This window comes from Calidris pugnax, unplaced genomic scaffold (assembly GCF_001431845.1).
Source record: "Calidris pugnax isolate Ruff unplaced genomic scaffold, ASM143184v1 scaffold25, whole genome shotgun sequence".
Classification (NCBI taxonomy): Eukaryota; Metazoa; Chordata; class Aves; order Charadriiformes; family Scolopacidae; genus Calidris; species Calidris pugnax.
This window is the reverse complement of record NW_015090805.1, coordinates 10,861,699-10,884,933: the sequence shown is the minus strand read 5'-3', so window position 1 is coordinate 10,884,933 and position 23,235 is coordinate 10,861,699. Positions and strand designations below refer to the sequence as shown.

The 23,235-nt window shown below is 42.9% G+C and overlaps 1 protein-coding gene across 5 annotated transcripts in view; it reads right to left on the bottom strand.

Annotated features, from left to right (window-relative positions):
* Window positions 1-23,235, bottom strand: part of APP (amyloid beta (A4) precursor protein) — a 183,901-nt gene that overhangs the window by 51,874 nt on the left and 108,792 nt on the right. For 4 of the 5 annotated variants that reach the window (XM_014938124.1, XM_014938126.1, XM_014938127.1 and 1 more), the window contains 3 exons: window positions 15,240-15,314; window positions 13,944-14,102; window positions 1,046-1,174 (listed from right to left, as the gene is read on the bottom strand). In XM_014938124.1, the coding sequence (XP_014793610.1) occupies window positions 1,046-1,174; window positions 13,944-14,102; window positions 15,240-15,314 (363 nt within the window). The remainder of the gene's footprint in view (window positions 1-1,045; window positions 1,175-13,943; window positions 14,103-15,239; window positions 15,315-23,235) is intronic. The other variant, XM_014938125.1, reaches the window with a different exon arrangement.

Genomic DNA, 23,235 nt, shown 5'->3' with positions numbered 1-23,235 from the left:
TGTTGTCTGCAAAATTTCACTGCTTTTTGTTATTAAATGCTCCAGTGCTGTAGAAACTAAAAACTCATGTTAGATGCAGAAGCACATGCTTTAATGTTAAAGACAAGGGAAATACAACCATCACTGCAGCAGACTGCTATAAGTGTGCATTTCTACTCTAGCAATTTCAATACACCATGATCTCATTGTCTGGCTGGAATAGATGTTTGAGAAGTCTAATAAGCAAAGTGTGCTATTCAGGGAGCTGGACGGTTTTGATTTGGCTTTTAGTGATGCCACTCAGCTCAAAAACCATGGCTGGAACAGAGCTTCCCACTGCATCCTGCAGAGAGAACAGCAGCAGATTCTGCAGATTACAGCATACTTTTTTTACAGTTTATCCATTGTGTCTACAATTTTAATTGCTGTTTTGAAAGCAAGTTACATCTTTTCTATCTCACCATGATTTACGAAGGCAACATAAAAGCTACTCTAAAACATACACGTTGAGGACTGCAGTAACATTCAACAGTTAAAATGCCATGAACTACAGTGCCTATTTCAAAAGAACATGTTAAACTTGAGTGCATCACAGTAATCACATTTATAGACACCACAAGTACCTCTGCAATGACTGTAGAAAGGTTGGTTGAAGTCAGGTGGCTACGCCACTTCGGGTTCTGCCACTTCAGCTAAGGGAAGCATAATGTGTGTGGTTGCTAAATCTATTACTGACATTTTCCCAGAGGTATTATTTACCAAAGCACTAATAAAGGCTCTGGGCATTAAAGCTATGCAGGACTCCTCAGGAAATGCCCATGACTGACTCGCTGTCTGGATTGATAGAAACCTGTTTTGAAGTTTGTTTCAGAAGACAAATTATACCCACCCTACTCCTTTGTCATTTTGCCTTAATCTTCTGCTGGAAAGCAGATTATTTTTCATTTCATTGCACCTAAATCTGTTCACAGAAGGGAGTCAGGTATTTTTTTTAAAAAATAGGTTGACAGAAACTTCACAATGGTTACAAACTAACGCAATGCCAACAACCCTCAGTGGAGATTACCTGAGATCTGATTTGGGCAGCTTTCTTTGGGTCCACCATGCGGACATGTTCAAAGTGTTTGAGAGTATGTTGTCTGTCTTTCTGCTCAGCACGTACATACTTCTTCAACATGTTGAATACGTGACGAGGCTATAGGGAAGAAATAGAGAGAAAAAAAAAATCAGTTTAGTTTAGAACAACCCGTTTTAGATGCTTGCACCGGAGATGTATCCCAAACAAAAAGCCCTTGGCCAGCTGGAGCCTGCAGCTATCTTCTGAAGGGAGGTCTCACTCCTGTAAGGAACATCCACTCACTCAACCACTTGGTAGGACACACCATTGAATAGTAGTTGTAGGTAGTAGATACAGTCTCTGGGGGGGGTGTTCAGATTTCCTCCCTGACCATAAGGGGAAGTTTGGCTGTTGCATTTCCTTGTCCAACTGCTATACTATTGTCTCAACAAGACAGCAACAGACATCGTAGCATGCTAATGTACACCCAACATCAATTTCCTTTGGGCTTTGCTTCGTTCTCTACATCAGACTCTGCTACTCCTCTCCCTCAGCTCAGGAAGCTCCCATGATCCAAGCTCACATTTTTGCAACCTCTACCACCACCAGGCAAATCCCCCCCAGAAGATCCCCTGAAACCTGGACTCAAATCAGAAGCATTTCAAAGATTCCCACATACACTCTCCTATGCTGAATACTCAACCTGTATCAATATCTGACAACTACTGTTAAACTTTAGCAACAAAAAAGGTTTTAATTGGTAAGTTTTATCAACAGTAGACTGAATGAATGCATTCAGATTCAAATCAGAAGGTAACCTGCCCAACTGGCACAGAAGACCATATGAAAGAACTACTCTAAGCCAAGAAACAATCATCAAACTTGACTGCAAAATTAAAAAATAATAATAATAAAAAAAATTAAGAATTCAAGATGCCTCTATCCTGTCACTACTTCTATGCAACCAGGGAGAAAGAAGGAGCAAAGGAACCACTGAGCTGAGGTACACATCCAGAATATACAACTGACTGAAAAGCCGTAAGAAAAAAAGTCCACCTACGTGGTTCTTCTGAAAGTACGCAGCTTGGGTGCTAGATTTTGTATAAAACTTAGCAGATGTATATATTGCAGGCGATTTTAATTAGTAAAAACAATTAAATATGTGCCTTAACGCATATAATTGAATAAGAACAAAAGAAAGGTCTGTATCTGAAGGGAACATGAAAATATACACAGGCTGATGGTAGAGCAGTGAAGACTAAGAAATGCGTATTCCTATATACTTTTCTACACTGTACAATAATGCAGTGCCAAAACAGGAAAGTGTTCTCTAGCATTCAGCTAAGACATTAATTTTTAACTCAGTGTTTATGACAGATTCTGGAAATCCACTCCCTGCTCCCCTCCAGCTCTGCTTATGCTGTTGTGTTTGTCCATCCCACCTGAAGCTGCCAAGCAGAGAAAAGTATGAAGCTGATGCAGGTGAGAAGAAAGAGAAAGGTGACCTTATTGTGCAGCAGATTAAAGAATGAGCAGAAGTGGTGAACAGCTGGTCTGGGCACTGGCAGGGATGCAGGGAAGAGGGTGGGGAAGTGACAAAATAAGCATCAGAGGCTCCGTGCACAGCTTTTCGAAGCAGGAAGAACCGTGGGCGAAGTTGAAGCTTTACGAAGAGTTAGATTCACAGACAAATATAGAGCCTAAACTAATTTAACATTTACACAAGTGATGAATACTAAGCTACGAAGTCCAAAGATATAAGAATCTCTTCAGCTTAAGAGAAGCAACAGATTTAGAAATGTCTGAGGAAAGTAAACCAAAGGTTTTGTGAAGATTTGTAAGATAGAAAGAGAGAAATGTGAAGCCATTCCTTGCCAAAGGATTAAACTCAGTGCCCCATGACTGAAAATTCATTCATGAAGCAAATAACCCAAAGCCCCAAAAGCCAAGCACCTTGGGATCAAGTTGCAAGAAACTGTGGACAAATGTTGGAAAGTAAGTAATCCTCACAACATTATGGCAAAACAAACTGAAATGCCAACTGTAAAGCTTTGTAGGAACAAAGGCTAGAAGACTAGAAAGCTTAACAACAAGCACATTTTGGAGACAGAAAATGCTATTACCTTTCCTGACACCTCAGCTTTCCTCTTCCCCAAGACACATCAAGATAGCAGGTTCAGACAGATTAGATTTCTTCACGAGGTATTCCAATTTAAGTGTCATGTCTAACACCAGAAGAGTATATTTTTTTGTTTTCCCTCAGTATGTTTGCATTCATTGCAATATGTCAATGAAACCTCTACATTAAGAGTCACAGGCAGATTTCTTAATAAGATAACAATTGTGAAAATACCTGTCAAATACCACTAACAGTAGTAGTCACTGGGGTAAACTGGCCTACCTTCAGTGCCTTTTATAACACTGCAAAACACTTCCAGTACCTGAAGGAGGCCTACAGGAGAGATGGGGAGGGACCCTTTATAAGGGAACGTAGTGATAGGATGAGGGGTAATGGTTTAAATTGAAAGAGGGGAGATTTAGATTAGATACTAGAAAGAAATTCATTACTGTGAGGGTGGTGAGACACTGGAACAGGTTGCCCAGAGAAGCTGTGGCTGCCCCATCCATGGAAATGTTCAGGACCAGGCTGGATGGGGCTTTGAACAACCTGGTCTATCCAGTGGGAGGTGCTGGCAGGGAGGTTGGAACTAGATCATCTTCCCTTCCAACTCTAATCATTCTATGAAAATGCCCCAAACTTATCACTATAAAGGAGAAATGGATATGCATGCCTCTAGCATGCCTGGCCAAGAAATCTTCCTGTGATGGCAGCACAAACCCATCATTCAAGCATAGGACAATGCAGAAAGAATATTAAATGCAAATTATTTCCTTATAGGGGCAGCAACTTTCCCTTTTCTCAAGGAAAAAAAAAAAAGCCACTAGAAACTCGCTTTATGTAGGCAGACATAACTGGCTGAAGTCCCAGTCACACTGGATCAGGTCAGACCTCCAACCTTCCTAATAACTTTGCAATGCTACTGCCTCATAGCTTCAGGGCCATGGCTGATGGCTTAAACTGCCAGAGCTGGTGACAGGCTGTGACAGCTCTCCACTGGGCTTTGCATACCTGAGTGTGCCATAAATGAGGACCACGTTTTGCAGCTGAATGTAACTTTAATAGCAAAAAACCCCTACCATATTAATTGAACATTTTCCCCTCAATGCCTTAGAACTGTAGACCTACTGCTTGCAGAGTTTTAACAAATTTCCGTATCAGCAAAAGCACCTCTCACCCCAAGTCACACCTCCACAATGTATTACACGCAGGTTTTCCTTTAAATGTCGTTATGGAATGAAATGGTTCTGCTTAAAAATCCCACCCATACAAGCACTTTTTGTGGAGATACTTCCAGCAGGATTTGCCCCCAAATCTAGTACAGCGAGCAGGGATATGAAACATGATGGTAGAGCTGAGGGGTCACAAAGAACGGTCAAGCACAGAGGTGAGGGGAGGCTCCACAGGCTGAGGAGATGCTATCAGACCCTGTGTCTGAAGCTATTATATCCATGGCTGCCTACTACTTTGACCCTGGGCAGGAACCTTCAGATTAAATAAATGGAAGTGGTGCTATTATCAGCTAAATTAACTTCCTGAGGTCTGAGCTCTAACACTGTCTACGGCAGAAGAACAAATGGCTCACACATTCCAGGGCCAGCTTGGCACCTCTCGCTCTTCATAAAAAATGTACCAACTACCAAAATTCATTAAAAAATTCTGGATTTAGCACTTGAAATTCTGCTTCGTGTTTTGCCAGGGAAAACTCAATCTATTCACATCTGTTTTCATCTAATAAAATCCATCTTGCAGAATAAGTAACTTGTACCAGCCACCAGGGGCTACCTAAGCCTCATAAAATAATTCCACTATTTTCAATTGTCTGTCCTTGTTTTGTTGGCTTGGTTTTCAGCCTTCCTCTGAAAGCGACCAGGATACTCCCAATATGACTTCTGTTACTCCCATGTTTTTATTCACACTGGCTGATGCTGCAGGCGATTGTAATTTATCCAGTGACAAGAAGCGCCAGAGACTTTCTAAAGAACAGGATCCAGCACCAAATCCAGAATGCATATTGTTTCACGAGTCCTCAGTCTCATGGCACACACTCACTAAATGCAGAAAAAAAGGACAGAATGCTACTACTAAGGTGCATGGTGGGCAATGCAGGGTGAAGCAATGTGAGCGCTGCTGTTACATGCTGCTTCCACCTATTTCAAGCACACACCATCACGCTGTTTGCTCCCATCCCATTTACCATTTGCCCTGGTTTGAAAGTTGAACTTGGTAGTCCTAACAGCTGGTTAACAGCTTTCCAATGATACAAAGACACCAACCCAAATGAAGTAGAAACTGCTGATGGCTCCTTGGCTATCTGGTAGTGAGTTCCAGCCCCACTGACTCTGTAATCCTGTGCCTTTACTTCAGGTTGCATCAGCATCGAGATAAGTTACTCCCATAAAGGAATCACACATGAGACCTAAAATGACTGAAAACCAGTTTCTAGTAAATGAAATACATACAGATAAATATGAGTACATACATACATACATACAGATGCCTCCACCACGAACTCTACGTTGTTCCTAGTTTGCTATTTCAGGTTTTAAGGGAGCGATGAAACAGTGCAATTTCATTGAGCTTGGAAAATGGAATCATCAGATGTAGTTTGGATTGCTGCAAATATAACTTAACACCCTCCCCATGGAAATCCAAAATACTTACTACAAAGAAACAACACAAAAATTGTATTAAAGCACTTCTGTGTATTTTGAATACAACTTCCCAGCTCTGTGCCATGGAACTTCCATGGGAAATTCTGAGCTGGCTTGTCATTTTGATCAAAATTCTCTGTAAATCAGGGAGAAAAGTTTCACAATGCTGTATTGTGCTATTTAATCTTGCCTTTAGAGAAAAATCAATCACCAGTCCTTTCTGATTACTGCTCTTGAAATGTGCAACAATTGCTGCTTTTCATTCACTTATTAGGAATACCTTGTATACCATATTAGGTATATATTTTATCTACATTATTAACTTGCGGGTCATGTTTGACACAGGCATAGTAGATCATTTTAGGAACACTCAAGAAAGCCTGGCTAGAATGAATGCAAGAATTTTCACTCATGGGGGAGACACAACTAAACCCCCATCCAGGTACCTTTCATGTGGAGTTCAAGATGCCTCCTCATAATTTCTGTAAATTTTTAAGAAAACACATTACCCTACATATCACAAACACATGGCTATAACACTATTCAAAACTTCCCTTTGCCTACCCTCCCAAGAGCTTTTCCAGGAGCAGAATAAAATGAAAACAGTATTTGATTCAATCTCATTATTTGTTTTTCAGGATTTGAACTTACTCAACTTTGACAAATTAAGACAGATTTTCCTTCTGCTCACTCTTTTAAAACTTAGCATTTTAGATATAATGAACCTGCTGTGGTTTTGCAGAGCTCAATACCCATCTGGAATTGCCTCTTCTGTCTTTAGTTCACTCATACAAAAAAAACCTACTGGCAAGCCTAGGTGTATGACTATACCATATGCTCAAGCCCACAGACTGGGGAAAAAACTAGACAGTCTGGCTTTCTTCATGTAAAAGCCTCAAAAGCTGCTTGAAAACAGAGCTAGGTGACCACATTTTTCAAAGTCTGACCTGGATTAAAAGCAGAGCTGAAATCCATGCCGTGTATTTCACAAAATCCCACCAAATTAAGTGTATGTGAGAAATTCCACAGCTGTAAGTTTATGGGTTCAGAGGAGCGGAGCTGGAGGGTGGAGTCTCAGGGCTGGACTGCTCTTTCCTACTGCACAGGAGGATTTTTATCACAGGATCAGCAGGAACGCTTTGGCCTGCTTCCAACTGCATATTTCCACAGCAACCTCATCGGACTCAGGAAAAGGCCTCGAGCTTCCCGAGCACAGAGGCACCAAACTAAGGGCCCCTCTGCAGATCTCTCTTCTGTGTCCAAATAGTCAGACTCCACTGGTTTCAGCCCCCGCTGTGCTCCCTCTCTCTGAACAGACACTGCTCCCACAGCACAGAAGGCATCAGAGCAAATGCTGAGGGCAACAAGAAAAAAAAAAAAAACATGGCAAAAAAAATTCAAATGGATTAAGGTACATGTAAGGGTTGATCCTAATAATCCTGCTGTTTGGCAATAATTGGCAACAAAATAGTGCCAAATTAGAAGAGAAGCATTTGAAATGGATTTTCATCGTGATAAGCTCACTTTACCCTAACACAAAGTAAGGAGGTTCATGAATTACCTTTCAAAGTTTTCCTGTATGTTTCCTTGCTCCCAAACCCTTTATTTCACCACTAGCAGCTGGATTTGGCTGGGTCTCTGGAGGGGAGAGGGGCCCAAGAGGGCTGGTTGGTATTCAAGGATCGCCTCCTCCCAGCTCAGGAGAGGTGCATCCCAAAAAAGAAGTAGTCAGGCAAAATGGCCAGGAGGTCTGAGTGGATCAATAAGGAACTGCTGGACAAGCTCAGGACCAAAAAGGAGGCCTATAGAGGGTGGAAGCAGGGAAGGGCAGAACGGGTAGAATACAGAGAAACAGTCTGAGTGGTCAGGAACAAGATCAGGCAAGTGAAAGAACTAAATTTAGCCAAGAACATCAAATATTAGAAGAGAAGCATTTGAAATGGATTTTCATCGTGATAAGCTCACTTTACCCTAACACAAAGTAAGGAGGTTCATGAATTACCTTTCAAAGTTTTCCTGTATGTTTCCTTGCTCCCAAACCCTTTATTTCACCACTAGCAGCTGGATTTGGCTGGGTCTCTGGAGGGGAGAGGGGCCCAAGAGGGCTGGTTGGTATTCAAGGATCGCCTCCTCCCAGCTCAGGAGAGGTGCATCCCAAAAAAGAAGTAGTCAGGCAAAATGGCCAGGAGGTCTGAGTGGATCAATAAGGAACTGCTGGACAAGCTCAGGACCAAAAAGGAGGCCTATAGAGGGTGGAAGCAGGGAAGGGCAGAACGGGTAGAATACAGAGAAACAGTCTGAGTGGTCAGGAACAAGATCAGGCAAGTGAAAGAACTAAATTTAGCCAAGAACATCAAATACAATAAGAAAAACTTCTACAGATGTGTCAGGGACAAAGGCCAGACTAGGGAAGTTGTGGGCCCTCTCCAGAAGGAAACGGGAGACCTGGCCACCCAGGATATGGATAAGGCTGAGCTACTGAACAACTTCTTTGCCTCAGTCTTCACCAGCAAGGGCTCAAACCACACTGCCCAGTCATGGAAGGCAAAAACAGGGGCCCTGAAAATGAAGAACTGCCCACAGTACGAGAAGATCAGGTTCAAGACCTCTTAAGGAACCTGAAGGTGCCTAAGTTCATGGGACCTGATGAAATCCATCCATGGGTCCTGAGGGAGCTGGTGGATGAAATTGCTAAGCCGCTTTACATCACATTTGAGAAATCGTGGCAGTCTGGTGAAATTCCTGCAGACTGGAAAAAGGGGAACATAACACCGATATTCAAAAAAGGAAAAAAAGAAGACCGAGGGAACTATAGGTCAGTCAGTCTCACCTCTGTGCCTGGCAAAATTATGGAGCAGATCCTCCTGGAATCTCTGCTAAGGCACATGGAAAATAAGGAGGTGATTGGAGACAGCCAACATGGCTTCACCAAGGGCAAATCGTGTCTAGACAAATTTATAATGCTGCCACACACTTGGTGGACAAGGGCAGAGCAACAGATGTCATCTACCTGGACTTATGCAAAGCGTTTGACACTGTCCTGCATGACATCCTGCTCTCAAAATCGGAAACTAATGGATTCAATGGATGGACCGCTTGGTGGATAAGGAACTGGCTGGATGGCCGCACTCAAAGGGTTGTGGTCAATGGCTCAATGTCCAATTGGTGGCCAGTGATGAGTGGTGTTCCTCAGGGGTCCGTACCGGGGCCAGTGCTGTTCAACATCTTTGTTGGAGACACAGACAGTGGGACAGAGGGCACTCTCAGCAAGTTTGCCAGTGACACCAAACTCAGTGGTGCGGTCGACACGCTGGAGGGAAGGGATGCCATCCAGAGGGACCTGGACAGGCTTGAGAGGTGGGCTTGTGCAAATCGCATGAAGTTCAACCAAGCCAAGTGTAAGGTCCTGCACCTGGGACGTGGCAATCCCAGGCACAAATACAGGTTGGGCGGAGAATAGCTAGAGAACAGCCCTGAGGAGAAGGACTTGGGGGTGTTGGTGGATGAAAAGCTCAACATGAGCCGGCAGTGCGCACTGGCAGCCCAGAGAGCCAACTGCATCCTGGGCTGCATCAAGAGAAGCGTGGCCAGCAGGTCTCGGGAGGTGATTCTGCCCCTCTGCTCTGTGCTCATGAGACCCCACCTGGAGTACTGTGTCCAGCTTTGGAGTCTTCAACACAGGAAGGACATGGACCTGTTGGAACGGGTTCAGCGGAGGGCCACAAAGATGATCAGAGGGATGGAGCACCTCTCCTATGAGGAAAGGCTGAGAGAGCTGGGGTTGTTCAGCCTGGAGAAGAGAAGGCTGTGGGGAGACCTTATAACGGCCTTTCAGTATCTGAAGGGAGCCTACAGGAGAGCTGGAGAGGGACTCTTTGTCAGGAAGTGTAGTGACAGGACAAGGGGTAATGGTTTTAAACTGGAAGAGGGGAGATTTAGAGTAGATACTAGAAAGAAATTCTTTACTGTGAGGGTGGTGAGGCACTGGAACAGGTTGCCCAGAGAAGTCACGGATGCCCCATCCCTGGAAGTGTTCAAGGCCAGGCTGGATGGAGCTTTGAGCAGCCTGTCTAGTGGGAGGTGTCCCTGCCCATGGCAGGGGGGTTGGAACTAGATCATCTTTTAAGGTCCCTTCCAACCCAAACCATTCTATGATTCTATGATTTCTTTTCTGTTTCTCTCTGCACCCCGCTATTGGCTTCCCACAGAGAATGTGCATCTCTTACCAATGAACATTAAACAGTGGAGACATAAATCCAGTAAAATTTGACATGCATGTGGAAGAGAGAATACAAACAAATTACAGAATCAACCTGCTCACAGAGAATGATGGATTTGAACTCCTCTATTTAACTTGCAAAATGAAGGGGAAAATTTCCAACTGTTTTAAAAACTAGAGGCATATTGGTTCCAGCTGCCACTAATCCTCCTTTTCTGTAGCGAGGCCATCAAGTAGGATGAAACAATAGAGTATATTGACACTGGATCATCAACAGCTGCACCCCATTTTCAAAGGCAACAAAATAAAGCAGCACAACTAAGCTGCATCAGGAATCAGGATCAAATTTTAAGTTTCTGGGCAGCCTGCATGACAGTGCTTCTGAGAACAGGACCACAGTACAAATATTTGGCTTTGCTCAGATTTGTTTTCTAGTAGACCTTGAAGCTACGCAATTTCATTTCTATATGCTTCTGGCTCCCCTGCTACCCACAGTGGTGCCCTGAAGCACTCCTCTGACATTGGCATTGAGCAATCATCTGCATAACACCTGAAAAAACGCTGCAGTTATAACTTTTGCTCTTCTACAGAAGCTATTCATAGAGGATTCCCAGTATTTTGTAGTTTTAGGAAGAATTGCACCAAAAACCTCCGACTTTCTAAGCGTGTATAAGAACATAAGGACTACACCACTGACCCAGATCAAAGGTTCCCCTATGCCCATATCTTGCTATCCTACAAGGAAAGTCTCCTCCAAAGGAGTGAGGAAACAATGATACTTCTCCTCACACAGCCTTCCACCTCTCCCCTATCCACAGAGCAAAGATTTTCCAAGCCAGAGGAAGTTTCTCTTCAGCTCCCTTGAAGAGGCTCCCTGTTTGAACACAAACGCCACATAATCTGTGTATACACAGAAAACAGGAGTTCCCAGGGGATGTGGATTTTGTCATGGGGAACCATGGACCCTATCCACGATCAGTGTGACGGCACCTGGAGTGCCAGATTCACTGTATTCCTGTAATAACTGATCTGCAGGCAAAGACTGGTCACGGATTTCTAGACATCCAAAAGCAAAATTAAATCCTGCTGCTTCAAGTGGGCTGCCAGAAGTCAAAAAAATCTTGGGAAATGTTCAAATTCAAGCACAAGGCAGTATGTCAAAGTGATTAAACAGCACATGGAAAATACTTTTTGCACACACACACATCTATATACATTCTATATCCACACCACACTCACGGTAACACTCCTAGCTGTGTGCACTTGTATAAAAAAGCACAACTTAGTTTTCAATTTAAGACCAAATTCTGTCCTTATAACTTCATAAAAAGAGACTCCATCCCTTTCAATATTCAGAATTTACTTTCATAGTAAACATGCGAACAGCAAACCATGCAATTTGAAGAGGCTTCTTAAAAATATTTTTGGAAAACTCAAAAAAACCCCTCCCTTTTGGAAGATTACTTAACGAGTCACCACTAAGGTTATGACTTACTCTCCCAAAGACAAAACAACTGCATCAAAAGTACTTTTAGTTTACTAGGGAACCACTAGAAAGAAATATAGCTAGGGTATCAGAATTGAATTTTCCATTAATCCCATTTTCTCTTTGCCTAGGCAGCCAAAGTTTGGATTCACAGTGTATTCAGTTTTCTGGCTCCATATCCTGCAAAGCAGTTAGCAGACTGGATTCATTCATTAGGCCATTCAGCTATCATCAATCACTCATAAGGTTTCACCCTCTGCTGCACAATAAAACCAGACAAAAACTCCTGCTGAATTCAAGGTCAGGTTTTTTTCATGTGCTTTGGCACTTCTGACCAGCAGTTCAAAGGTACATGCCTGCACTGTCAGGAACTACAGAGCACAAACCCAAAAAATGCCGAGGCAGGGACAGTATAAGACAAGTACAAGACTGGCAACAGAACTTTAAAGACCTTAGTTTTTAAACTGTTTATCTCCATTAGTTTTGAGATGAGTCCCTGTTTGGTAGCACCTTCAGCTCATGTTACCTCCACGCTTGCTGCCTGCTCCTTTAGGAACAATTAGCTTTTGCAGGGACAAAGGGACAAAATACAGGATGCAACTCAGTCTTTTAACAGTGCCTTCCAAACTGCCTTATACTGGAACCATGTATCAAACACTGTTCATTGACACAGCCTTTCAGGCCTGATGCTCTTGCACTGACACAGTAACCGTATTATTAATTTATGTGTCCATAATCCAGACCACAAGCAACCCAAGCATAAAATGATGGTTTTCCTGGTCCCAAAGTTGGTGTTAACATTTTTATCCCTTAGTGTTCTGCAGCTGAAGTTCACTTTTTTTTCCCCCCAGTGGAGATGTCATCTGCATTCCACAAACATGAAAGGTCAAGCTCCCTTGTGCTAGGAATGAAGCTGCACATTTTCACAGCTCTAGAGACCACTCTGCTGATATGTGTGGTCCCCATTTCCACCTTCCACAATCTCAGATACTTGCAGAATCAAGCTGTCAGCCTCATCCACACACAACTTCAAACCAAATAATTTTTTTGGGATTACATTTGCACAAGGCTCAACTTTATAGCAACAGCTGACTGGCTAAAGCCAAACGTGAAATCATATTTTAGAAGAACTACCCAAAACCACATCGCAAGAGAGTAAACACAACCTGCTGCCAGTCTATGCACTCACCTCATCTCACTCTCAGTTCCCAGCCACAGGAAGCTAAAGGAAGCTGCATCCCAGCCTGTAACTCACTAATCTGTCTGCTAATGAGGCTCTTGAGTCTAAGCCCTTCGCTCCCCTCACAATGGTCAGAGGTTACAATACGCATCTCACGCTGGGACCAAACAACATCCTCTACCAATTCAATACAGACTAGCTTCATTTTACACAATTGTTATGTTGCAAAATACAGATTAACTCCTCATACAACTATTCTGAAGTCTCCCCATGACACTTCTACCTAAGTAAAATATTTTTCTTTTACTTCGTACACAGTAAAAAAAAATATAATTGAGTAGTTTTGCACCATGGGGTGGAGAAAAAAGTTTGTTGATGATAAAGAACTAAGACGATAATCACTTTTCCATGCTCACTGAATATGCAGGTTTCTTTGCAGAAGGAAATTCATTTAAAACACGAAATTCTACCAGGTTAGCTGTATTGAAGTAATTTCCCCTGTGAGGCCAAATTCAGGATCTAACGGCTACATCTTACACTGTTGACCTAAAAGTCTTTTGGTAACATACTGCTATTTCCAGCTAGGAAGTGTTCAAGAGGGGAGTGTGATATAAAACATTTGACTGTTTTCCCACAGTGTTCATACAGATTCTCTTCTTCTGGAGGTCACACACCTGTTATTTTGGTATTGAATAGTATCATCACAGATACAGAGTCATTAAAAATTCCATTCAATCCACATGCTGAACTTAGCGTTTACACCCAACAATAGTCATCACATCTAACACAAATTTGAACTGCCATCCAACAATCCTCACAAGATCCTTCACCAAACTTTTCAACAGTTCAACAAGCAAAACAGAAAATCACGACTGCTCTCATCCTTAAGTTCCATCTTGACATGATGTAGCATCACTTGGAGGGATGCTTCATCATCCTTCTGTTGAATCTGTGAACAGCCACCATTTCTGACAGCCAAATCACTACCATGTTATTTGCTTAATATCTTTATATATCTATCTCTCTGTCTATAGGTGTGTACGGCTGTGTGTGTGTGCTTGTGCCTACGTTTATGTACACACAAAGTCTAAACTTTTAACTTTGACACTGGCTGACTGCTGTAGCAGCTCTTGCATGGGGAACACACGCTCACTGCTCCATAGCTGAACTGTCTCTGGGCACAGCTTTTTCCCCAGGAGAACCACAGTGATTTTGACACAGCTGACAGCGCTTGTGATACTGCACTTACCCTGGGTGGGACAGTCTGCAGGGCTGTGATATAGTTCTCCAGAGCAATGCGACGACGGTCATTCAGCATGGCTTCCACCCGTGCCATGTGAGTCTCCACCAGTTGTTGTCTTTCATTCGCTGCTTCTTGTTCCAGTGATTCCACTTTCTCCTGGAAATGCTGAAAAAAACATCCATCACAACAGGAACAGCTGACATCAGCAGAGACCAGCAGATGCGAACACCCTCAACTGCAAATCACCAAAGGCTCTCCCCATGTCAGTCCAGCCTGGCTCCCAGGAGCTCTGCACCGAATGCACCTTTTACTGATTTCAGGGGGAACTGCTGATGACCTGTATTCCTGAACACTTGGCCATATTTTCTTAAACTAATCAAATATTTCTGACATGTTCAACACAACCGCCAGTGAATCCTTCATCTGCCCCATGAGACAGTGGTTCAGCGCTAGAGAATTGTGCCTAGAAGAGGGTGGAGTTTGGCAAGTGTACGCTCCCCTGCCATCACGAGGGCCTTCCAAGTACCAACATGACTTCACGAACAAAACTACATGGGGAGTTGCGGGGGGAAACATTCCAACTTGAAAGGAGCCACTATAATTTCTTACAAACTAGTCACCAGCAAGAAAAATTGAGTCCAAACTTATTCCAATAAAGGAAAAGATTGACTGGGTAAAATGCACGGAGAGCAAAGCTATGAGATCTAATATGCGATGCAATCTGGTTCTGAATGTTCCCTTTTTATAGTTTGCATTGAATGTTACATTTTTATAGTTTTGCACTGAAATCATTCTGGCAGTACTGAATAATACCTGACTTAGCCACAGTGGGATCCAATGAGTTTCTGGCTTGTCAGAATTTTCGAATTATAGTATAATTCTGGATAAAATAATTTTTGGCTGAGTGTTTCTTTCAGATAAAACTGATGGCGATTCCTTCCTTAAATCAGATTTTCCATCTCTGCTTTAAGCTTAGCCTCTGCAGATTATATTAGTTTATCACGGCCTACATTTTGAAAGGGGCCTGTGGGAACTGAGTTTTCAGTTCTCACTGAAGGCAAAGCTAAATTCAAAGGAAATTCTACCCCTCCATGCAATCATGACCAATGTTGTGCACTGCTGTTCCAGGGACTGGCTGCAGGGTACAGAGACACCCAGCAGCCACTAACAGCTGGAAACGACAATAGCAACAGCAAGAGCAGAGAATTCTATTAAAGGTTTTAAAATTGTACCACACCCAGCACCCCTTGTATTTTAACTTCATCCCCAGTTGGTAAGGCTGTGGTTGTGTTTTTCCTTTACCTGGATAACGGCTTTCTTGTCGGCCTTTGGCAAGTTCTTTGCTTGGCGTTCTGCCTCTTCCCACTCCCTCATGACCTAGAGAACAAAACAAGCAGCGTGACTTTCCCATTTTCCCCTCTTGTCTCAGGGCTCAGCGACAGACAAGCACCGCAGCCCCGACAGTCATCCTTTTATATTCCTCTCCTCCTCTTATGCCTATTAAAAAAAGCAGTTGCAACATTTAACGCAGGTAGGAAACCTGTTATTAGATTGCACAAAGATGGTACTTCTGTGTCTGAGCGTTGTGTCAAGCTCTCACAACTCCGCTGTGGAGCAACACGGCCGTGAACCAGGCCTCAAGCCAGGGAAGTGGAGGTCTCTACGGGGGAACACACCAACCCCTTTTCATCTCAGACAGAAACAAAACTGTTTCCATCTACTGTATGTCTTTGGCCAAAATAAGTGAATTTCAACTCATTTTAAGTGAGACTTCTTTTGGTACCTCAAAAATTTTTAGATTTATTTGGACTACATGGCTGGCCTTTGAGTAGCACAGATCAAGAAATACATGCAATTTGTGCTAGTCTGTCCAGAAACAGGTGTCCAACATGTCAAGAACTGAATGTATTTATATTATATTTGTATCTCAAGTACAACACTGACAGAAAAATTATGTAGGACAACGTTCAGTGCCGTTCCTTTCAGCAATATCAGAGGCCACCTCCTCCTGTAACACAGGGCAGTATTTAAATAGTCAGGAAAAGAGTTACTCTTAACTTGCTTTCCATGACATCTGAAGCCTTCCTGTGGTTTTACTTAGGGACTTCACTCATTTCACACCTAGATAGCAATCTCCTCAAATAACACATTTAATGCAGGAACAATTGCTCTCACCGAATGCAGTATGCACAAGTAACTTGTTTAGTTGCAGGATTAGCACAATGTCAGAAGAAGACAAAGAAACCTAGAAGCAATCACTCAATATGTGCATTTCCTTTCTTTCCTTTCTCACCAAAAATGACACTTTCATACCATTTAATAGAAACAGTCAGACATACTCTTTCTAAAGAGGTATTTCAAAAAGCTCAGAGTCTGCATGCGTGACTGAAATTTTACCAAGACCAATACCAAAGGCCAGACAAATTACACCTGTTGTATCTCACACCTGTATCTCACATCACCACTCAGCTCCTGTCTCAGGCTCCCCAGTTTTTCCACATGCCAGACATGGCCAATCAGGCTTCTGGATGGACAGACTAGAGAGCACTGGTGGTGCCCCAGGGTATCTGGCTGAGCCAGTGTCTTTGAAAAAAACCAAACACAACCAAACATGGGCTCAACGGAGACTTTTACAAGTCCCAGTCCTTGTAATGTAATCCCTTCTCAGTCCTATATAGGGTTTAGACCCTAATGATTAACCAGCATGCAGACATCTGCACCCAAGACTAACTCAACATATGAGATTTTGCTGTCAAGGTTTCATCTTCCTTTTAACCCAAAGCCTGGGAATCTATTTCAAGATGGCAATAAATCAGTCATAGTAAAAACAGTTTTAACTCACTATCAGTGAATTTATTCACTTTTAAGAGATTCAGGCCTCAAAAACAGCCCAAGAGAATGGAGACATATATTTTAGGAAATCATAGAATAGTTTGGGTTGGAAGGGACCTTAAAGAACATCTAGTTCCAACTCCCCTGCCATGGGCAGGGACACCTTCCACCAGACCAGGCTACTCAAAGCCCCATCCATCCTAGTCTTGAACACTTCCAGGGATGGGGCACCCACAACTTCGCCGGGCAACCTGTTTCAGTGTCTCACCACCCTCACAGTGAAGACTTTCTTCCTAATATCTAATAAAAATCTCCCCTTTTTCAGTTTAAAAACCATTACCCTTTGTCCTATCACTACACTCCCTGATAAAGAGTCCCTCCCCATCTTTCCCACAGGCCCCCTCAGGTACTAGAAGGCTGCTATAAGTTCTCCTTGGAGCCTTCTCTTCCCAAGTCTCTCAGCCTGTCTTCATAGGAGAGGTGCAGCAGCCCTGTGATCATGTTCATGGCTCTCCTCTGGACTTGCTCCAACAGGTCCATGTCCTTCTTATGCTGGGGGCCCGAGAGCTGGACACATTAGTCCAGAATGGGGTCTCACGAAAGCAGAATAGAGGGGCAGAATCACCTCTGTTGACCTGCTGGCCATGCTTCTTTTGATGCAGCCCAGGATGCAGTTGGCTTTCTGGACTGCAAGGTTGTCAGGTCATGTTAAGCCCAACACTCCCCAGTCCTTCTCCTCAAGGCTACTCTCAATCCATTCTCTGCCCAGCCTGTATTAGTGCTTGCCATTGCCCCAACCCATATGCGGGACCTTGCACTTTACCCTGTTGAACTTCTTGAGGTTCACATAGGTCCACCTCTCAAGCCTGTCTGGGTCCCTCTGGATGGCGTCTCTTCCCTCCAGAGTGTCAACTGCACCACATAGCTTGGTGTTGTTGGCAAACTTGTGCTCTATCCCACTGTCCATGTCACCAACAAAGACACTAAACCAGCATCAGCCCAATACTGACCCCTGAGAAACACCACTTGTCATGGGTTGCCACTTGGACATTGAGCCGTTGACTGCAAGAATTGCACTACAAGCTACATGAACTGGCAGGCCAGAAGTACCTCTTTAATTTACATTATCTTCTGACAAATATGCACTGACACGCAAATTCCAGCCAAGCTCTAGGGAGGTAGGAACCCCAAAATTACAAGGAGACATGAAAAATCATTTGGAAGGGGTTGTAGTAAGCAGCCTATGACAGAGAAGATAATGCACAGTGCACTGAAGTTACAGGTCGCCCCACCACCAGTTACTTTCCCAGGAGATGGATGAACCAACACCACAATTTAGAGCACCATGTGTTCTGGAAAAAACGAAACCTTACTAATGCTCATAGTGCTGCTGTGTATTAGGTGCACATTAGGTATTCATCTCTTAATTGTACACTTAGGCTATATGATTGTCGTGGTCAAGAAAACCTGATTCTTGTATAGTTGATTCTAGAAAGGCAGTACCTTCCTAGAGACCTGAAATGTCACCGATGCCAGGATGCAAACATTACAGAAGACTGTGAAATTATGGGGTTAATTTAAGTCATAAACTACAACGATGTGCTCAATCTTGAGCATTGGCCTAGGTTAGCAACTTTATGATTTTGTTCTGCCTCCTCTCCCTTTATGTTTTTAAATCACTTCTCTGACATCTGCTTAACACTCTTTTTTTCACTGTGAATAGGCAGTTGATGGATTTTCAGAACTGTTCCCTCGCCATCTTTATCCCCCAAACTAACCCTCTGCTAATCCATATGATGAAAACAAGTCTTGTGGGTAATGTGATAAGGAGACCTTTGGCTAGACCTCTCTGCCTGTTTTATTTCTCTAAGACTTTCAAGGCACGAAAGGCAGGATGATAAACCAACAGCCTACACAACTAGTTGGGAGGGATGTAAATGACAGGCTTCAGAGTTCAGCACCAGTGCAACGAGAGTGAATGGGTTGTGGTAGAAAACAGGATGACATGGCTGTTGGCAGAAACAACGCCCAATGTAAAGGCTGCAGAAGCTGTGCTTTTATTGCCAATTTTCGCAACTGAGAAGATTTCAATGGTCAAAAAGCATCTCTGTGTGTATGCTGACCAACAGAAGATGCAGCTGCCCTACAGCTATCTATGGGCAGTCACACTACCACCCACAGGAGACTTCTGCTCTCACTGGTTGTCGCTTTAGAGAATGATGAGGGACTAAGAAATATGACATAGCACTCCGTAGGAAACCAAAGAGCAAGAAGAGAAAAAAAAAATCCCTAGATATGCATGTGCAGAAAAAAACTTAACTTTGCCTCTATGCACTTATAAACCTATTCTCCTTCATTGAAAGCATAGACCTATCAAAGGCACACACATTTAAGGCTCTTCAAGGCTTGGCAGCTTTGTGCAGGGAAAATGACAACCTCTGGTTGACATTTCAGAAGCAAACCATTTCAAAGTCAAACTTCTTCAGAACTCAGGACCTAGTGCCTAGCAGACTCCTTTTGAAATTGGGCTGGACAGGACAGCAAGAGGAAGAAAGGAAATATGGAAAGTGTCATTCATTATTAAGAGAGATGCTAAACGCAAAAATCTCATTATACTCCCACTTTTTACACTGCAGCACAGTGTGAAAGAGAAGAATTATGACAGAAATTTTGGGGTTACAGCACTCAGACCAACCGAGGTGCTTGCCTGAAGGTTTGCTTAGTTAGAAGGTCAAAGTCATTCCAATAAGATGCCTCCCTTTGTCAAGGGCTTTTGTTCCATACTTAAGCCTTGACCCTTTTCCTGGTAATAACGTCATTAAACCTCCCCCAAAAGCCCTGACTAACTGAGGGGGGCACTCCTACTAAACCGACAGTCAGTTTTAGGGAAGGAAAGTCCACTCCCATGCAACTGTAGAGATGGTGGGTTCTAGGGAATATAGGGACCAGTATCATTTAACACCTTTGCTGGGGACATGGACATATTGGGGACAGTAGGATTGAGCACAACCTTAGCAAGTTTATAGATGACACCAAGCTGAGTGGTGTGGCTGATACTCTAGAGGGAAGGGATGCCATCCAGAGGGACCTTGACAGGTTTGAGAGGTGGGCCCGTGCAAACCTCACAACCTTTAAGGTCGCTTCATTCTACGAGTCTGTGGTGCCACTTGCACTAAAATCAGCTGAAGACCTCTTTGGGATGTTGGAACTATTGGCATGCAGTGATGAAAAAAAAAAAAAAAATCTTGAACCTAACACCAGCCCTGTTCGGGCTAGCTGAGGACTGCAGTATTTTCAGATGCTTGCTTTGGAAATAAACTTCCAAGAAGCAAGACTATTCTAGGAGACAAGGTATCATTAAGTTCCTATCATAAGCACTGTACACGCTATGATTCCTAAAATACTGTAAACAGCCAGGGGAAGAGTAAATTTAAGACATAAGGATGTCACAAGATGTTTGAGGGAAGAAATGTATAAATAAACTGCTCCCTTGAGTAAGGTTCAATATCTGGTTCCACCAGGCTATTTAGCAGCAACTATTTAAGTGAGGGAGCTTTATGGGAGTTAACAAACTGGAAAGAGGAAAAGGAGAATTGTACCAAAGCAGGAGACAAGAACTACAGCATCCTGCAATCAGTTAGCATAATCTTGCCCTGTTATGTATCAGAGAATAGCAAACATTTAAAGGTTACACATGCATTGCTGGACAGCTATTCTGTTTGTATGGGAACGTAGCTTTGCTGTTATTTGCAGCTGCATTAATAATGCTTGGAAAAGCTTAAAATTATATGCTAATGTATTTCTCTTCACAGCACTGCCTAGGAATGTATGATTCCATAAGCCTTGTTGCTCCAGATGCCATGCAAGATGTCAAGGCAGACAAACTTGAATGGTCTGTAGTCTAAAGGGATGGACACTTAAGAGCAGAAGGAATTAAAACAGTCTGAACCAGAGGTGCATCAGGTCATGGTGAAAACAAAAATGGCAGAAGAGTCCCCTAACAAGAGAGTCTTAGAAGCTGTAAACTATGAACAAACTATGAACAGGCGCAACCATCATGAGAAGCTGGGTCTCTGCCTATGTGAATATTTTTATGCAAGAGAAAATGAAACATGAGTGGTAAGAATTTAATGGTAAACAAAGGGAAACCTCAGAAAGAGGATATACAAAATACCTGCATTCATCCTGATGACATGTTTGCATTAAAATATTTAATTTTAATTTAATTTTTTAATGATAAACTTCCCTACTCCTTAGATGATTGTTTTGTATGTGAACTAGAATGCATATGAATTTTTTATTAGTTAATTGGCTGCTGCAATTCAGCAATTCAAATCAAGCACCGTTTTACAACTATCTGCTTTATTAAATACAAGAAATATTTGTTTTTAGTGAACAAGCTCATTTATATCAGACTATGACATCTATCAAGATTAAGGAATGACTTGATCATGTTCCAAAACCACTATTTCCCCTCTTTTTTAAAGAAGAAAACCGGGTATTTCTGCTCCTATATAAGCCCCCATTTCTCAGCTTTAAAAGAACTGGACTTGAAGCTATCATTTGGGTAAATAAAAATGAGTAATTATGCTCAGTCCTGCTGATGGACTTAGCTAGTGACTCTCATTCACTCACTTTTTTTTTTAGAGAAAGACGGTAACAGCAAAAACTTACTAAGCTAATTTATTTAGCATTGTTTTTAACAACTAACAGCTTCAAATTAATTTTTAGTTAAATGTATATTAAGAATCTACCTAATTTTAAAGAAAGTGTAAAATATAAATAAATTGCCAAGAAAGCAGACCAGTGGTATGGGAAGCAGACATATCACAGTTCATATGAGGAAAAAAAAAAAACACAGCATGGTATACTAACTGGATTTTCTACCTCTCTGTAAGATCTTTATTTTTTAAACTTTTGAACTATTAGTTGGGAGAGGCTAGCTCAATGCTGTGCAAGACATTACTCATAGAACGGAAAACTAATTTGCAAAAACTTAAGTAAGTTAACTCTATTTTGAAAGCTCTGCAGGGGTTCTGTGTACTTCAAGACATACGTACTTTAAGCTGTGATTTCATAAGCAGCTTAAGCAAATTAAAGATCAAAGATCCTTTTTTCTTGATGTTACTATCGTGCTGCTGTTTCCCAGGTCTGATTTAGCTTGCTGAACTGCCCAGAGTTGGTTATTTTACTTTTTTTTTTTTTGGAAGAGTGACACTGCAGTGAGATGAGGGAGCTGACCTGCCTCACCCCGCAGCTGTACACTCATTAGCGCTGACAGAAAGGATGGCTGGGAACGCGCTAACGAGGGCAGAGCACACGCAGCACCAGCGTGATCTCCAGTCAGACCCTTGAACCACAGCCTTCATTTATGAGGTTGCCCCAAATGCACACGGTAAGACGCGCAGTGCATTTAGCCAGAAGTTTTCTGATGCTACAGCTCAGTGCTTTTCCCAGTTAATTTTGCTGGGCTCATGCACTGACACTGCCTGGTCTCTCTGTATAAGGTTTTCTGGGTGCCTGGGCATTCCATTAGCTCTTTTACACAAACCGTGAGCTTCACAGAAAATAGAAAATACACAGCTCACCCAAATACTGCCATTAATTACTCAGCTTAACCTTGACACTGCGTATGGGATTTTGGAGACAAACCTGGAGGCATGGTGAGAATCTGAGGACTGCTCCAGGTAGACCTGCCTTTCGTACTGATTGTCCTTCTCTTTCAGGACACAGGGTTTGTTTAACGGGGCTGCTTCAAGAAAGGGGAGGTAATAACGGGGTAACAACTACACCATAGAATCATAGAATGGTCTAGGTTGGAAGAGACCCTTGGGATCATTGAGTCCAACCATCTACCCTACTCTACAAAGTCCTCCCCTACACCATGTCCCTTAGCACTGCATCTAAACGGCCCTTAAACACAGCCAGGGATGGTGACTCAACCACCTCCCTGGGCAGCCTACTCCAATGCCCGACCACTCTTTCGGTGAAAAATTCCTTCCTAATGTTCAGTCTAAACCTACCCTGTTGGAGCTTGAAGCCATTCCCTCTCGTTCTGTCACTAATTACCTGTGAGAAGAGACCAGCACCAACCTCTCTACAGTGTCTTCACGTAGTTGTAGAGAGTGATGAGGTCTCCCCTCAGCCTCCTCTTCCTCATACTAAACAGTCCCAACTCCCTCAGCTGCTCCTCATACGATTTGTTTTCCAGCCCCCTCACCAGCTTCGTTGCCCTCCTCTGCACTCGCTCCAGCACCTCGAGATCTCTCTTGTATTGAGGTGCCCAAAACTGGACACAATACTCGAGGTGTGGCCTCACCAGTGCTGAGTGCAGGGCCCAAGCAGCAGCAGATGGGGAGCACAGATCTTCCTATCCATTACGTGTCATATTCTCGGCATGTGGTTTGCACCCATCAGATGACAGCTTCAGGTAAGAGGCCCTGCCCTATTTATTAGAAAAGTGACA